At 55.3% G+C, this 17,695-nt stretch overlaps 1 protein-coding gene and 1 long non-coding RNA gene across 2 annotated transcripts; both read right to left on the bottom strand.

Annotated features, from left to right (window-relative positions):
* Positions 1–293: 293 nt before the first annotated feature.
* LOC143678685 (uncharacterized) lies at positions 294–8,819 on the bottom strand. Its single transcript, XR_013173402.1, has 3 exons — positions 8,508–8,819; positions 2,473–2,625; positions 294–434 (listed from the first exon to the last, which is right to left on the bottom strand). It is a non-coding gene; the product is annotated as an uncharacterized LOC143678685 (long non-coding RNA).
* Positions 8,820–8,935: 116 nt separating this feature from the next.
* Positions 8,936–16,824, bottom strand: PGLYRP4 (peptidoglycan recognition protein 4). The gene is given in 7 exon segments (XM_077155656.1): positions 8,936–10,031; positions 10,033–10,138; positions 11,167–11,195; positions 11,197–11,283; positions 14,635–14,833; positions 15,121–15,273; positions 16,544–16,824. Coding segments are annotated over 7 exon segments (867 nt in total). The 5' UTR covers positions 16,767–16,824; the 3' UTR covers positions 8,936–9,961.
* Between the last annotated feature and the right edge of the window lie 871 nt (positions 16,825–17,695).

Below are 17,695 nucleotides of genomic sequence, written 5' to 3'. Positions count from 1 at the left end.
AAAGTCCCCTTGTAAGGGGATCTGGGAGGGAAAGAGGAAATGAGGCAGGAGTTGGGATGCATCCCAGAAGAGGTTGGTCACAATTGTTCAACCCGTTAGGCAGGGTGTTCAGAGTACAAGGAGAGGCGAGAAGGAAACTTGGCATCTTCTGCTGGTGGGACAGCAGAAAAACATGGAGTCAGAGAAAGTCTCTGGAATCAGAAGGCTGGAGCCAAGAGGCCCAGGGAGCCACGGAGCCCAACGCAGCAGCTGGGAACTCACAGGGTCTTAGACCCACAGACAGGGCCGGAAGGTAGCACAGGTGTAATGATCCTGGGAGAACAAGTGTGAACTGAGGCAACCAGAAGGCAGGAGTGACGCCGGACAACGTCGGGAGTTCCTGGAGAAACCAAGTGCTCAACCACGGGCTGGTGCTGTGAGGGTTCCTGACTCAGCTGCAGGAAAGAATTCAAGGACCAGTCAGTGTGTACAGCCAGACGGGGTAATGAGCTGCGTGCTGGAGAGCCCGGGACTCCAGTGGAGGGTGAGACCTCGATCAGAATCTAATGCTGTGAACGTCCGTAACTCGGCGGCGGGAAGGGACTTGCAGACTAGGCGGCGTGTACAGCCAGAGAACCAAAACTGGGCAAAGTGCACAGCTCAAAACTTTAATGCAGAGTGAAAGTACACGCTCAAAGGGGGAGTTAGCATGGATTTCTCCAAAGGAGGAGAAGCCTCTGAGGCTGAGATTTCTGCCCTGGAAGGACTTGGGGGGCCCTTCCCCCTCTGGTCATGCTAATAGAGGGCTGATGAGCTGCAATCTTCATTGATTCTCTTCAGCCGCGACGTGAGTGAGGGCTAGGTGTGAGCGCAGAAGGAACTTTTTGCTATGGGTGTTGGTGTCACTTCCCCCTCTCTAACCTGCCTGGTTAGCACCCACCTTACAGGCCTTCTGGTCTTCCCTTAAAGGATAAGAACACAGAAGCCCAGAGCCCAGAGCGCAGACCTTGCTCTTTTAAGGCCACCCATCAAGCGTGGCAAAACCAGGACCAGAACCCAGGTTTCAGCCTCATCATCCAGTGGACACTCCCGCCATGGCCTAAAAGAGTGTGGAATTTGGGACAGTCACACTGTGAACCTCTGTGACAGCCCCAGCCCAGAGAGTGGCAAGGGGCATGGGGAACAGCTGGGAATGGAGAAAGTACTCCAAGGGGCAGCAGCAAGAGGGGCTGTAAAGAAGGCGGGGGGCACAGGCCCACTCCGGACGCTGGCGATGGGGAAGTAGCTGTTCCCTGATGGTGTTTATGAGCTTGCATGTTGAAGGAGAGAAAACCTAGCGTTTTTCTCCCTGTGTCACCCTCTCAGAGTCACTGTCCAGCCAGAACCAGAGTCAGGACCATTGTCCCCCCTTCAGCCCTTAGCAGGGACTCTGACCCTTTCGTGGCATGTTATTTCCCTGAGGAGAAGTTCCTACCCTTTAGTCAAGCCAAGAATAGCCTTCCCTGGTCAGACCCTCAGCTGCCTAGCCCCGGCCTCGGGGGGAATGATCAGCTGCCCATTTGTGGGTCTCAAAATGGAAGACCCACGGGCCGCCCTCATGCCCTCCACTCTGCAGAACTTCCCTAGTAAAATATGAGTCCCTGGCTAGCTGCCCATTTTCCCTCCACACCCCAAACATTTCCTCCCCCCTCTCCTCCCCTCTGCTCCCCTGCCCCTGTGTCAGCTTCGGCCTGAAGCATAGCACCTTGTCATCAGTTAGAGGCCGTGTGGAGAGCCCAGGGCGAACAGAGTCAGTGTCCATTCTCCGTCTGTCCAGTGCCTGCCTGTTCACAAAGCACTCCTCCAGCATGTTCTGTCGGTCAGGCACTGCCCAGCGCCGTGCTGGACATCGAGGGAAGAGGCGTGGACGAGGCCCTGACCCCAAGGAGCTCATCATCCGGGGGAGCCTAGAGATGTCCCCAGCCCTAAAGCAGGGTGAGACGCTCCGCCTGCCCATGAACCAGTGTGTGGTTGAGTGCGAGGCTGCGGAGAGAAACCCAGAGGGAACTCAGCCATGGTTAGGGCCCAGGAGGGAAGGAGAGGAGGTTGAGGGCCAGGACATCTCAGAGGGGACAGAATGTGCACTGGGCTCCAGTGATGATACTTACTGTGCAACTACTATGCACCAGGCACTAGCTAAGTGTGCAAAATCCAGAGATAAAGAAGACAGGGTCCTGCCACCAAGAAGCTCATGGCCGACAGGAGATAAGACCTATAAAGCTACCAACCACCACCCAGCACAGACACGTTTAATTAGACCTGCATTCTCTTTTCTTATTCTTGCTTATCATTTCAAGGAACTGCAAAGATTTTCAAACTATGGAGATTTTACATAAAAGCTCAGATTTCTTAGAAATATCAGGAGATTCAGCAACTGGCCCACATTCCAATGTGGCAATATTCAACCAGTGCTGTGTTGAAAATGGCTGGGCCTTAGACAAGATGTCAGCTCACCATTTGCCACAGTCCCCACCACTCTCTATTGCCCCGACACTGAGGCCAAGTCAGCACCGCGATGATTCCACTTTGTGCCATTCATGACCGCAGGTCCAGCACGCTTCGCTTGTTTTCACGGGGCCTGCAGGTGTTGTTTCTGCAGTCCCTGCTCTAGAGTTAAAAAAAAAAAAAAAAAAGAAAGAAAGAAAGAAAAGGAAAAGCTTTAAAAGAGACACCTACCCAGACCGCCTGAGGGCACATTTAACTATTTGGCGTGGTCTGGTCTCCATTTGCTAGAACAATCAAACGTGGAATCTATTAGGGAACTGGCTTGAGGTTTCCAGTCCCATGTTCTTAGGCTACGTCTCTACCATTTGTTCACTCATGAAATCATTCACTCGGCAGGTGCTTGGACCTACTGTGCGTTTGGTCTGTACCAGGCATTGCGTTGACCAACCAGGAGTGGAAGTTGTGGCCAGAGAGGCAAGGCGTGCACTCGCTGTCCCCGGACGCCAGTCGTCCACCCGCCCCCCACCCCATCTCATGCAGCACCCACCACATGCTGTGTCTCACTCATAACTGACCTGCCAATGAAGGAAAAAGTAACTCATTTTAATAGGTAGATGTTTGCCAAGAACTTTCCAAATGTCAGGCAATATTCTAAGGGCTTTATATAATTCCTATTATAATATTATATAACACAAGGATATTATAATCCTTGTGTTACAGAAAAGGAAACTGAGGCACAGAGACTTTCAGAGACAGTGCAAGGTCACACAGAGTAAACGGTGAAGATATGAACAGTCTGAGCTCTTTACCACTGGGCTCAGGGCCGAAGGCAAGGCACTGCCGGTGAGTGCCCGGGGCTCTCAGAGGGCAGGGAAGTTGGCGAGGATGACACAGAAAGGAGAGGTCAGGGCTCAAAGGACCAGGAGAGGTACGGACAGAAAAAGGGCCTTTTCTAAGAAAAGGGCGTGAGTTAGTGGGAAGCACTGGGTTTGGGGTATGATGTATACAGTGGGTGCTTAATAAATGTTCCCAAGAGACACTTTCGTAAAGGACTGGTAAGAGCACACATGCATTTTCTCTGGGTCTTTACCGTAGGGCAGGCATGCAAGGGTGCTGTGAGGCAAATGGGAATACAGCAAACCTTCCCAGAGAACCCCAAACAAAACCATCACACGCTGCCCTTGCGATGCCTCCAGAGCTCCACGCAACCCACCCCACCTCCGGCCCCGAACCCCTGCGGCCCCACGAATTCTCTGATCTGTTCTCCGCCCTCACACCCCGTCCTCCTGGAAATCCTCCGACAGGGCCTGCTCCTCCGGCCCTAGGGCTTCTTCCCTGACCCTTTCCCCTGCCTGGAAAAGGACATGCTCTTCCTTCAGCCCCCACAGGGCTCACTTCCTCACCCCCTCCAGTTTGGGCTCATGTGTCACCTTTTGGTGGGGACCCCCGGACCGGCCTCCTCGCCGCTACAGCCATGCCCTCGGATTCTTGCCTTTCTGTTTTTTCTACAGCTAAGCGTCACACCTGTTTGTCCAAGCATAGATTTTTGCCTGTCTTATTCCAATGATGTGTCCCAAACTTAAAAAATACTGTTTGAAATAATGAAATATTATAAACAAAGCATTTGGGTAAATAATCTTACTATACTTTTTCATCCAGTTTCTCCAGCTATTCTCCTTTCCTGGCTGCCCATCTACCAGCCGAGCACCCCTCCTCACCCGAGGCTGTTCGCCTCAGCAGCCCCTTCCCACCCTCAGGCCCGGCCGCAGAGACCAGCTCACCGGCACCCCATGGGGGACGGCTCCAGCACCCCAATCTTTCCTTCTGCTGCTGTTCCCTGAACTGCCTTCGGTCAATACCGCTGGGAACCAGGGCCACTGCTTGTACCCTGAGAGCGTTTCAGAGACGGACAACTCCAACGTCACTGCAGCATTCATTCATTCAACAAGCTTGTGTCAGTCTATACAAAATACCAATGACCTGTGACACCATATGTTGGTAGCTGGGATACACTGGAGTGCAAAACATAACAGTACCTGCCCTCTAGAGTCCTACAGTCTACAGGGAACCACAGCCATGAAACAAATAACAAATAGAAACACAAACAAGGGGAGAGAAACAAACAATGATATGTGCTGGGTGAGAAAGAAAAGGGCAGGCACTGAGACTGTGGGAGAGTGGGGAACAGCATTTCAGGCAGAGGGAACAGCATGTGAGAAGACCCTGAGGTCCACAGCTCATGGCCGTTAGATCCTGGTCCCCACCCCCACCCTCAACCTAGCACTCTGCCCCTAAATCTGTCTCGCACCTCATGGAGGGGACAGGAACCTGTGGATCCCTTCTCTCTCAGCAGGCCTATGGCCTCCGCAAATGAAAGCTATTTATCACTTTATAACAAATTACTCCAAAACTCAGCAGCTTACAACCACAAATATGGGCTGCCTCACGTGTCTATAGCTCAGGAACCTGGAGAGCTTAGCTCCGTGTCCAGGCCTGTCACAGCTGCCCTCAAGGTGGTAACCCACACCTCAAGTCTGAAAGGGGGGCCTGCCTCCAGGCTCACTCTGGTGGCTCTTGCCCAGATTCCATTCCTCCTGGGCTGTGGCCTGAGGATGTCGGCTCCTCACCGGCTTTCGGCCTGAAGCTGCCCTCAGTTCCTTGGCCCATGGGCCCCTCCACAGCCCAGCTCACGTGTGGCAGCCAGCTTCATCGGAGCGAAGGAGAAAGCGGATGACGGGGTGCAAAGCAGGCAGAAGACGCCGCCTCTTTGTAACCTAAGCTCAGGGACATCATATCACTTTGGCCCGCTGGAAGACAGTCCTGACGTCCCCCCGCCCCCATCCCCGCACGCGGGAGGAAGGGGTTACACAGGAGCGAGCACCAGGACGCAGGAATCATGGGGGCCATTCCAGAAGTCCACCATGGGCTCCCTGTAGGAAGGAAACGTGGCCGCCCTTAGCTTCTTCAGTTCGAGGCACATTTTGGTACTTCTTTTTTTCTGACATATCTCTAAATTGTAAATCCTTCCTCTCTTCGGCCCCCCCAGCCCCAGGCATTATTGCCTCCAGGTGAAAGGTGAGCAAATTGAAGGTTTGAACATGTGATCTTGGCCTGGTTTGCTTGAAGAACTAAACCAAAATTTCCCCCGATTTTTGACAGTGGCACATTTTAACTTCCAAAAAAATGCCATCATCGGCCCACCTTGGAGAGTTTTTGTGAGTTAATTGGGTGCATGTAGACTTTCTGGCATGTACTTTCCAATAAATACTGTCTAAAACTCCTGCAGAGGAGATTTTAGTGAAGAACTTGAAAGAAGAGAGAGACGCCCAAGATTAGTGCCCCCGGTCCATCTGGACGCACTCTTCTTTTACTGGCCTGTGATTTTTACCTTCTAACATACTGAATATTTACTCATTTATTATCTCTAATTGCTATTGTCTCTCTCCTCCCAGTCCATGAGGGCAGGGAGTCATCGGGGTTTTTTCACTTATTTATCCAAAGTGCCTAGAACGGAGCTTGCACACAGAAGGCACTCGATAAACATTTATTGAAGGTAGAAAAGCCATTCAAATCTTCTGATGACGCAAAGCAGAGGGTGGGGCAAGCAGTGACTGCGCGAGAATGACACAGTCAAACTGAAGACGATTGCAGTCGACTGGAAACACCAACGAACAGGACACAGAACAAACCGACGTCTTGCCCCAGAGTAAAAGAGTGGGCCTGGGCCGGCCTGCCGGGTGCAATATGGGTTAATGGATGTTGTTGTAGAAATAAAACTGGCTTCTGAGTTTTAATTACCACTTGGTTAGAGGAACTAATTGTGAGACGGGCCTCGTAGCCTTCGGCAGAACTGCCCTCCTGGTTGTTGTCGCTACTGTTTTTGCAAATGTGAATTCAGAAGTATTCCAGACGCAAGGCACGAGCTTTCCTGTCACTTTAAGTGGGACACTTAAATTAATTAGTTGATTAACACTTTGCTAATTGGAACATATTTGGGAATATAATGTCTTTGCCTAAGATTTAGTGTGTGCTCATTTAATAAGTGAGAAGCGGACGATTCCATCTGTTCTCAACACAGCAGCCAGTGTCCCTTCTGGAGCCTAAGTGAGGTCACGTCTCCTCTGCCCAACACCCTCCACTCCGCGCTCAGAGCAGAAGCTGAGGCAGCACGTCACCGCCACGCGGCCAGGCCCGGCCCCTCGCCTCTCGGTTCCCGTCCCCGCCGCCCTCCCCTTTCCTCCCCTGCTTCAGCCAGCCTTGCCCACACCTGCCAGCGCCTGCACACCTGCCTGCACACCTGCCAGCACCTGCCTGCACCTGCACACCTGCCTGCACACCTACCTGCACACCTGTCTGCACACCTGCCTGCGCCCGCACACCTGTCTGCACACCTGCCTGCGCCCGCACACCTGCCTGCACCCGCACACCTGCCTGCACCCGCACCCCTGCCCGCACACCTGCCTGCACACCTGCCTGCGCCCGCACACCTGCCCACACACCTGCCTGCACACCTGCCTGCACACCTACCTGAACACCTGCCAGCACGCCTGCCTGCACCCACACACCTGCCTGTGCCCGCAAACCTGCCTGCACACCTGCCTGCGCCCACACACCTGCCCACACCCCTGCCTGCACCCACATCCCTGCCTGCACCCGCAAACGGCCTTTGCCCCGGCTGGTTCCCCTCCTTGGAATTCCTCTCCCCTAGGTCCACACTTGTGACAAACTACCGCAGCCTCTTCAAGATCTTGCCTGAATATTACCTTTGCATCAAGGCCCGTTCTGATGACAATGTCTAAATACAGGCCCCGCCCCTGTTGCTAACCCTCTCTCTGCTCTATTTCCCTTTTTCTCAGTAGCGCTTTTTATCTTCCAGCGGCGTATATAGTTTTATGTTCATTATTGTCGCCCTCTCCTACCAGGATGTTCTCTCCGTGAGGGCAGGCACCTTTCTCTGCTCTGCTCTGCCACAAATCTCAAGTGCTTTAAACAGCATCTGGCTCTTCGTTTCCCAGACTACGCACCACCCCACCCACCCCCCGAAAATACTGGTCTCTGGCTCATAGTTGGTGCTCAATAAATACTTTGCGATGAATAAGTGGTGGCGGTGATTCCCACGAAGACTGGGATTTTTCCCTCTGTGACCAACGTCCCCAGACCCGTGGAGGGAAAAGCTCTCGCCCGCCAGGCTCAGCGCCTTCCTCTCTGCTCCCCCGGCCCACCTGGCCCAGCCTTTACCCCTCCACTCCGCCCCAACAGCCTGTCCAGGTGATGGAACGAGCGGGAGGGAAGCAGGCCCTGGGGGCTCAGAGCTGGGTGGAGAAAGGCAGGGGAAAGGACAAAGCCCCAAAGAGGCACCTGGGGGAGGGACATGTCCCGTCTTGTCTGCAGAAGGAGGAGGTATTCAGGAAGAGCCACGGAAACCAATCAGGCGCAAAGGGGGGGCTCGGGGTGAATCTGGGGGAGAGGGAAGGGGGTGGGGGGCCTGGAAGGCAGCACAGGGTGTAGAGGCACGCGGTTCTCAGCCTGCAGGTGGGGGAAGGAGGTGGGTCTGATCCAGATGGGTTGCCAAGCTCGGCTACTGTGCTGAGACGTTAGCTCTCAGCACGAAAGACGGAGCCCTAGATGTGTCCCAACATTCAGGATCAAAGTGTCGCTTTAGAATTTTAGTGTCTTTAGGTTTTGAAACACTGTGTGACCTGGGTGAGTCCCTCGATATCTCTGAGCCCGAGTTTTTGGAGAAAAAAAAGAAAAGAAATTTGAATTTGATCCACATTTTTTCATTTGGACCTTTGTGATGTATTTTGTGTTTCGTTGTGTTTTGCGGGGTGCATGGCCCGGGAATCAAACTGGGGTCCCCTGCATGGAAGGCGAGCATTCTACCACTGAGCCACCTGCACAACCCCTTGTAATATATTTTTTGAAGAAGAAGCACTTTTCTCTGTATTGTCTGCATGATTTTTCTGTAAACCTACAACTTCTCCAATTAACAAAGAAAGAAGACAATAGTAGAAAAGTAGGAAGGAAGGAAGAAATAAACTTACACCTGCCCATGGTTTCGGAAGTCCATTAGACGCCAGGACCCAGGCCCTCCCGGGCAGCCTTCCTCGAGGGCGCTCCCTCCCGCCTGCGCCGCCGCCCCTCCAGCTCCCGGCGCCCGGGACCCCTCACCCCAGCCTGGGCCAGAGCCCACGGAAAGAGAGAAATAATAATCCATGATTGTCGAGTGCCTGCTTTTTCAAAGCCCTCTTCATTTCCACCTCAGGCAATCCCCCAAAGCCCCCATAAAAAGGATGGGCCTTGGGACTGAGCCCGCGCAATCCCTGCGGGCTGCCGGGAGCTGGAGGGCTTCCCTCCGGCTCGGATCCCTCCGCTGTGTGCTCACAGGCACGCGGCTCTCGCGAGAACGAGAACGAGAACGAGAACCGTCAGTGGGACGGCCGAGGAGGAAGCGCTGAGATCGCACCTCAAGGAAGAGGATGTTGGGGTGTCTCTAGGGTGGAGCTGGCTGGAGGGCGGGGAGAAGCCCGTTGACCCTGGAACCAGGAGGAGACGAGAAGGCCCTTGGGCCGGAGTCGGGGCTGGGGCCAGGGGGGGCCTCGTCCTCGCGGCTGTTCGGGAATCCAGGCCCCCTCCGCGTCCCCCTCGACAGGAAGCGCGTTCGGCCCCTTTCAGACGCGGGGGGATCACTTCCACCCGGCAGCTCCTGTGCACACAGCCCTGGGGGGCTGCAGGAGCTCAGGGATCTGCATCGGGGCTCTGCAAGGATGGGGGTGGGGGAGCGACAGACCGAGAGGCCCAGCCCTCCCTGCAGACAGGCCGGAGCCAGCCCCCAGCCTGGGACAGGAAGGGGGAGGACGCTGCGGGGGGCGGGGACTGTGCAGGCAGGCGCCCCCAAAGCGGCTGATGGGGCCCACGTGAGAGGGGAACAGCGTGTGACCCACTCATTCCTCGCAGCATTCGCTCCCTCAACAAGCACCCGTAGACCCGCTGCAGTCCAGACACTGCGGGCGTCCTGAGGGTGCGGAGATGAGGAAAGGCAGCCCCTACCCTCAGGGCAGCCCCACCAGGAGAGCTCACGGTGCACAAACAATTGCAGCCCCTTAAATAAGGGCTGAGTCCAAACATGCACCAACGTGAGCAGGGAGGAGGCACTGGGCGTCTCCCCCGGGACGCGATGTGGATCGGGGCCATGCGTGGGGGCTCGGGGCTCCGGGTAGAAAGCAGGGGAGGGGCCCCAGGCCGGGGCAATTGCAAAGGGAAAGAGAAGTGAAGTGGGACCAGCAGGGGCCCCCCTGGCCTAAGAGGTGGTGCCCAGGGGAGAGGAGGAAGAGGAGAGAGGAAGGCCCCAGGCTCCGAGGCTGTGGGTTTGGGGGCCACTGGAGGACGTGAGCAGGAGAGGATGTGACCATGGGACCCACGGGAAGGGGGACAGGACGGGGCTGGGGAGGGGCCAGCAGGGCGCAGGGGGCCCAGCCAGGGAGCAGCAGAGGCCCCCTCAGGGTTTGAAATGCGGCCAGGTCCTGACGATGTTGTACAAAGCCTGCCCCGGGGACAGGGTGCTGCTCGTCGCTGTGTCCTTTCAGCAGGTAGCTGGGCGCCAGGTACCCCTCGTGCACGGCACACTGGATCAGGCTCTGGGCCGCCTCCAGCGCGGCAGCGTTCGGTGGGGTGCCTGCAGGACGCAGCCAGCCCGGCCGTCAGGGCACCCCAGAGGGGCAAAGCCCTGGGTGCGACCTACACCCACCAGCATCGCCACCACCACCAGTAAGCTACTATGTCCCACTGCTGGCAGCCACCCCACAGACAGACAGAGAGCCAAGCCATCGAGACCTTAGATTCCCCAGCAGCAAAATTCTTCTGACAAATTAAAAAATAAAATTAAAATGAATAAAAGAAGCCTTTTACAGCATCCCAGTAGAAACAAGAATTAAATGTGGAGAACCTTGGGTAAAGCATAGGATCACTCCAGGGATATGCAAATATTTAGCCTGGCAGTTCTCAACCAAGGGCAGTTGAACCCCTCAGGAGAGATCTGATACTGTCTAGAGGCATTGTGAGTTGTCATCCCTCATCTAATGTGCAGGACAGCTCCCCACAGATAACACAAAACTATCCACCCCCAAATGCCAGCAGTGCAGGGGGTGAAAACCCTGGCTTAGGCACCAGCGTGGCTCCTGCGCCCGGCCCACGTCCACGCCAGGCCTGGTGCCCCAGCCCCGTGCTTGAGAAGGTCACCGGGTCACCTCACCCTCACCCCAGGCCCGTGTTAGGTTCAGCCTGAACCTGCCCCAGGGGCATGGTCTCCTTTTCCCAGACACAGAACGAAAGGCTCTGGAGTCTAAACAAACTCTGCGCAATGACCATCTGCAGCCTGCCTCTTGAAGTGGCGTTTCTGGCTTTCCCTGGCCTGGTACAGAAGGCGGGGTGACCCCACTGCTGCCATGGAAACCAAGAGCTGCTGCAAAGGTCTTTCCCCCTTGCTCCACACTACCTCTGGGACCAGACCCATTGGGCTGGGTGGGACAGGTGGATTTGGGGTGCACATTCTGTCTGGGGTCACCTCTGGTCACACTCAGCTTAGTCAAATATCAAATTTGGAGCCTGGCAAATCCAGCAGTACAGGTCCTAAAACAACGCTTGTGTGTCCCTTTGTCTGCCCCGCACGGCGCACCGGCCCCACCGCCCCAAGCAGCCGCTCACCTGTGAAGGTGCCCATGAAGGCGATGCCCGGCGATGTCATTGTAGCCGGGTGTGTGGGAGCCTTGGACAGTCCAGCCCACCCCTTCATAAATAGCACCATCCTGGCCCACGAGGAAGCTGGAAAGCTGCAGGAGAGATGGAGGTGAATGTGAACGGGAGGTGTTCTGGGAACCAGGAACTGTTTCATCGTTCGTTCTCGCATGTGCTCGTGTCTTTACCCATCAGTATCTGTTGGTGCCAAGCACCGAGTTTCAGAGACAACGAAGATGGGGTCCTCGCCAGCGGTGGGCTGGAAGACCAGCTCTCAGGCGAAGAGGAGCCCTGAGTTATGGCACCTGCTGATTTCTGTGGTGTAAATACTCCCACCGTGGCCCATTTCAAGCCACCAATGGTTTAACTACGAGCTTGAAAGCATCCCTAGTATCTAGCAGTTGGTTCTCCGGAGCTGGTCCTTGCTGACGAGTGGCTCCAGCTCGCCCCTGCCACCCACAGGTGGCTCTTCTGTCTGCGCAGAAAACAGTGACAGCTTCTGTCCCTACACGCTGGCGTCACCACCTCGCCGATGGCCAGCGACCTCTTCACTACTAAACACAAGCAACGCTTTTACATCCTCACCTTACTTGACCTCTGTGCACTCGACCCTGTGGATCCTTCTCACCTTTTCCAGACGGTCTCTTCCTTCGTCATCCACCCGCCGCCCTCTCCGGGCTTACTTCCTCTCTGGCTGCTGCACCTCATCTTTCCGCAAACTTTCATCCAGTGTGGGGCTCCCCAGGACTCTGTCCTAAGCCTTCTCCTCAGCCCTCTTGGCGCTCTCCCAGCACTAATCCATCCACCTCCTCGGCTCCTGCTGCCGTCTGCTGCCAGTTGGACTGTGAGTCTTCAAAAGGGCTGCTGTAGCCCTAACCCGGGTCCTTCAGAATGTGCTCTGACTTGGAAAACGGGCCATGCAGGTGAAAACAGTTCAATTAAAATGAGATCATACTGCATCAGAGTGGCCCTAATCCAATACGAGTGGTGTCCTTACAAGAAGAGAGAAACGTGGAAAACACAGACAGACCCAGGAGAGGAGAGCGCCGCGTGCAGACGGAGAGAGGTTCTAGGTCTGCAGCCGCTCACCAAGGACTAGCGAAGGGGGCAGGCACACCATCGAGAGCTAGGAGGATGCAGGGAAGGACTCGCCCTCGCAGGTGTCAGCGGCATCGTGGCCCTTCTCACACCTTGATTTCAGGCTTCTAGTCTCCAGGACTGTGAGAGAAGAAACTTCTGTTGATTTAAGCTACCTGGTGTGCAGTTAATTAGTTAACGGCAGCCTGAGAAGACTGATACACCATCTGTGAGGGTCCAGCTACTCACAGCTGGGCCCGGCTTTTTCCGTCCTGTCCCCTTTCTAGGTTCCCTGTTTTGGAGAAAGGCCCACCTCACCCACCCAACCACTGGCTCCAGACAGGAATATGGGCTTCAGCCCACTCACCGCATCTGCTTATTAGCCGACACTTACCAGCCATCTCCCAACCAGTCCTGTGCTCCACCCTGCAGCAGAGTCGGCACCGCCCAACCTCCATGTGCCTCTTACAGTCCTCCTCTCCTCCCGATGACAGCTGCCCCACGCAGGCCAGGCACCATCCCCTGGCACCCGGGTTGTGGCACTGTCTTCAGCTGGATCTCACTGCCACTGTCTTTCCCTTTCTCAGGCAGCAGGGAGAGCAGTCTTTCTAAAACTCAAATCCTATCCTATCAGGACCCTGTTTCAGTCCCTTCCAAGGGCAGCACAGAGTCACAGCCCCGTAACTTAAGTTACAGCGTGCTTCCCAGTATGGCCCCATTTGCCCTCCCAGCCTCCTCTCTCCTCACACCCCTCTTCGGCCTTTGTTTTCATCACACTGAACGTCTTTCAGCTCCTCAGAAGCACCGCGGTGAGGCTGGAACCCTCTGCCTCCGATATCCCACCTCTGTCTGACGAGCACCCGCACGCCTTTCAGACCCGCTAGGGTCCTCCAAAGAGCTCCCTTCACCCCTGTCCCCCGCAACCTGAGCAGGCGAGCCGCCTCCAGCCGGTGACCTGGGCGCCCTCTACCACACTGCCTGTTACCAGGATCTATTCGCTCGATTGCCTTTCTCCCTCACTAGAGCAGAAGCGCCACGAAGGCAAGTGCCCGTCCGCCACAGCTGACGGTGTCTCCAGAGCCCTGCCTGGTGGCTGGCACGGAGTGGGCACTCGTGTTTTCCATGGACTATACTGTGGAAGCGAGTGAGTGCTCAGTCCCGCCTGCAGTCCGTCCCCAGGTAAGGAGATGGCACGGTTGTGAAAGTCAGGCTGGAGGATGATGTGAGAAAAAGGTCAAAAGTCAAGGGATGGGGACCCTCTGAAGCTGGAATGGGGAAAAGAAAAGGACTGTCCCTCAACATCTATCATTTTCCGGTTTAGGATTTCCAAATTTATCGTTAATTTTCTAGTATCTGCTCTAGTTAAAGAGAGCAATGCTGTGATTAACTCTGCATGACAGGACCTAGCAAATCACTTTATAGATCTTGAGGGAAAATTGTTCTCCTATCTTAGACAGGTTCTACTAAAATAGAGATGGAGAGAAGAGAGGCCCTCACCCAGAAGCATAAGCCAAGTAGTGATAAATCCGTCCACCCCGGGCCACGCACTCAGCCTTGCAGATCACACCCTGCACAAAGGGGTCTGGACGAGGGGCAAGAGGTACCTACACTCCGGCCAGTTGCACTCGTGAAGCCATGAGTGTCCCTAGAGGAAAGGGCTCCTTTCTTGACATGGGCGAATATGCTCTATGGCCTAGTGATGGCCCTTCCTGAGAGCTTCGATTCAGGGTGGTGATTTCTGATGGGGTAGTAGATGGAGTCTGACTCCAGATCTCTTAGCACGAGCGCTAAACGCATCCTTCAACAAGTTTCTACCCTTCTTTTAGGTCAAGGTGTTCTCTGCTAAAGAATCACAGGCCCTGGACTAGAACATCCAAAAGGCAGCATCATTCTCCACCTTCAGACAGGAAACAGAGTCTCCCGTGAAGACAGACAGTTTTGGGGCCAGAGGAAGGGTAGTTACATAACAGGAAGGGAGCGAGCTTCAGGTTGGGGCCAAGTTGAAAGCTGGCACCTCAGCCCCTGAGTCGTGGGGAAGCCACTCCGTAAAGAAGTCGCAGTCTTTCAACTCTCTTTTCTACAGGCTTCCCAACCTTGCATGCATGCTGCTTCCTCTACTATCTGTTCAGCAGAATCTTGGCCTTCACTCAAGTACAAGTTTTGAGACCCTGCTCGGGGGAGTGCCCGCTCCCTCGGCTATGTCCGACATAAACCACCCAAGGTTGTGTGAGGAGTCAATACGGGCATCACAAAGTCTTGTGGCAAGCGCTCCTGGGTGTTATTTCCCTCTCCCCCTCCCTCCCACAGTTCAGTTTCTGCCCCCGAGAGAAAAGAAGTCTGCATGTCCTCAGGACCACTTACTTATAGCCAATGTCACAGGAGCCAACTCTGTCCTGCAGGAGGGAATGGATATCTCGGACCAGCAGGCGGCACTCCTCAGACAGCGTGCAGGTCCTCCCGGCCGTGTGGATGATGATGACGTACTTGGCAGGGCGGTCCATCCTGGGGCAGCGGACCCTCCCAGCATACCAAGCAGCGCGTGGGACAATGTCGGGGCAGGCTGTGGTGAGGGAGGACGCGTGGACGTGGGAGATCCACTCGCCCACCCATCTGTCCACACCTCACTGCTGCAGGTTGACATAACCCTCAGCAACCTCCCGTCATCCCCACCAGTCCCTGGGCGCCCTGCCCCAGCTGTGCCCAGCCCTCTCAGAAGGGAGTCAAGGAGCAGAGACCAAAGAGCTACGAGTTCCGACAACAACCAGCAAACCCAAAGGATAGGGAGTGTTGATCCGAGGGAACGCGGCCATTTTATTCCAAGGACAAAGCAGGGGTCGGAGGGCTTACCTTTCTTCAGAGTTGCCTTCCGCGGAGGCAGCAGGCCCTTCTCGCCTTTCACAAGAAACGGCTGGATAAACCTGGGTGACAAGTGGCCCTTCTGGATGGCGTAGGCGATCAGACCTTCCATGGCAGACAGGGCGGCAGGGCTGGGACTGCGGCCTGCAGAGACACACTCTGTGAGAACCCTCGATCCGGCCTGAGTTTCAGGGGAGCTGTGAGGGGAGGACGAGAGGCTGTGCCAGCCCCCACACAGATGTGGAAGGTAATAAAGGGGAGCAGGCTCACGCCCCAGGTCAGAGAGCCCAAAGGTCAAGGGTCCACCCAGACTGAGCTCTCATCAGCCCGGGATGAGACTTCATTCAGCCTCTCCCTCTCTCGTGGAAGAGCTGAGCGGCAGCAGCACCCAGGAGCATCTACCTGGCCAGGCCACGGTTTCCTACTGATAAGGACCCCAGCTTCACTCTTCCAGGCATAAGCCAGCTCTTTATCCGCATTAACTCAGCCAGCCCTCACCGCACGCCTCTGCACTTGACCTCAGTATTTGCCCCATTATTCATGAAAAGGAACTTGAGTCTCCAAGCAGTTAAGTAACTTGCTCAACATCCTACAGCTAGTAAGTGGATGCCTGGGTCACAACGAGTGGCCATGAAAAGGAAACCAGGCTGACGGTAAAGAGCCCGCCAGTGTGGTGGGAGACGCCGCTGAGTTACAAATAGAAGATGCGGGGTTGTGTTCCGATTCCTCTCCTCTCAGCTGTGTCTCCTTGTGTCATTTACCCAGGCCGCACCTGTGTCTAAGAATGCATTTGCTAACTCCCCTCACATCTCGGTGTATGTCTGGGCTACCTCAGGTGGGAGGAAAAGATGAGAAACCAGATGTGCAAGAACTGTGCTGCCGCCAAAGGGTGCACGGATGCAATGGGACGGCCTTAGAGCGCGGACGGCAGGGTTTGGGGTGGGCAGAGACTAGAGGAATGTGGAAGGGATGTCAGAGACTGGAGGCCATAGAACGGTTCACACAAAATTACACAGAAGATCTGAAGTGTAACAGGATGGAAGGAAGCCGTATCTGACAGGAAGGTGGAAAGGACAGTCTGGCACTACAGCAATGCCAGGGCTAGAGCAGAGCGGGTGGTAGGCGCCGATATAGACGTGAGAGCTGAAGGCAGGATCCTGCCGAGACAAGAGCTGGCGGAGAAGAGGGCTACAGACAGAAGGTTGGACCCCGTCTGCACCATGAGATGGCCAGAAGAGGAGCCTGTAGGGGAGGCTGGGCGGGAAGTCAGGGCAGCACAAGGAGCACGGGTAGAATGGCACGTCCTGGAAGACAGAGTGGCTCGCCGGACATGACGCTAACGGGTGGAAAGGCAGGGGAGTGAGATAAAGAGTGGGACCAAGAATGTAGATACTTCTTTGGAGAATGTAGATACCTTCCTCGGGGCCAAAAAAGGGAAAGCCCAGGGAGACACTGTTGTAGCCTTGGGTGTGCCAGCCTTGCACGCTCCAGCCAGTGCCTTCGTACACGCCGCCATCGTCTCCAACCAGGAAGCTGCAGTGGAGGAAACGCAGGTCAATGGCTGGCTCTGCGGCAGTCCAGTGTCCAGTGAGAGGAAACCACTGACCCATCCTAAAGAGGCAGAAGCGCTCAAGCATTATTCACAGAAAGGAGTTTGCATGGACTGCTCCCAGAGGACAGAGCAAGTGCATTGCGTTAGTCCTTAGAATTCAGATGGACCCTCTCCCTCTCTCTACCGCCCTCATTCTTCAGACAAATCGCCCTCATGCTTCGGAGGCAGAGAGGCCCTGGAGCCTCCGCAATAACTAACACAGACCAAACCACACCACGCAAGATTCTCCTCCATGTCCACACTCTGTGGCTCTCCTCCACTGCCTGCGTGACCTCCACCCACGCTGCTCATCGGTTTCTCACTGCCAAGGTCACTGGCCTAGGTGGACGTCTCGTGAAGCAGCACCCGAGACAGGGACCTGGAAGCAGCAGCTTATCTGAAAGGGGGTCCCAGAAGCCAGGGTGAGGGAGCAAGGAGAGTGGAAACGGAAGGAGGAAACCCAGCAAAGCATGCAGAGCTTGGCTGGCTCGGTCTCCCCAGAGAAACTGCAGATGCATCTCAGAATTGCATCTCAGAAGGACTCGCGGCTGAGGGAGTTACCCACCAAGTCCGATCTCCCAGGGGACATTAACTCTCTCTCAACATCAGGGACTTGGTGAAAAGCCTTAAAGCAGAAGAGAGAGAGATGCGGTGGGCCCTGGAAGTGGGAAAGCATCACCATGCCTTGTCCACAGCCAAGGTACAGGGTGGACTTCAGGGACCACTAGGATAACAGATGGACAGTCGCCTCACCAAGCCGTATACGTGTGCTGGGGTGGAGCATGCCATGGCACAGAAAGGGTTTGAAGCCAGTTTGGCCTCCACAACTGCGCAGCTGTGTGACTGAGGAAAGCAAACATCCTCCCTCCCTTCGGGCCTCTTGGCCGCAGCCTGGACGTAGTTATAGGGGTCCCCCAGCCACACGGAGTTCTCGGGAGCACGTGGGCTAAAGCACGTGAAGGCACCTCTGACCTG

The sequence above is a fragment of the Tamandua tetradactyla genome, chromosome 4 (assembly GCF_023851605.1).
Source record: "Tamandua tetradactyla isolate mTamTet1 chromosome 4, mTamTet1.pri, whole genome shotgun sequence".
Classification (NCBI taxonomy): domain Eukaryota; kingdom Metazoa; phylum Chordata; class Mammalia; order Pilosa; family Myrmecophagidae; genus Tamandua; species Tamandua tetradactyla.
Note: the sequence above shows the minus strand (reverse complement) of the source record. Positions and strands in the feature narration are given on the sequence as shown.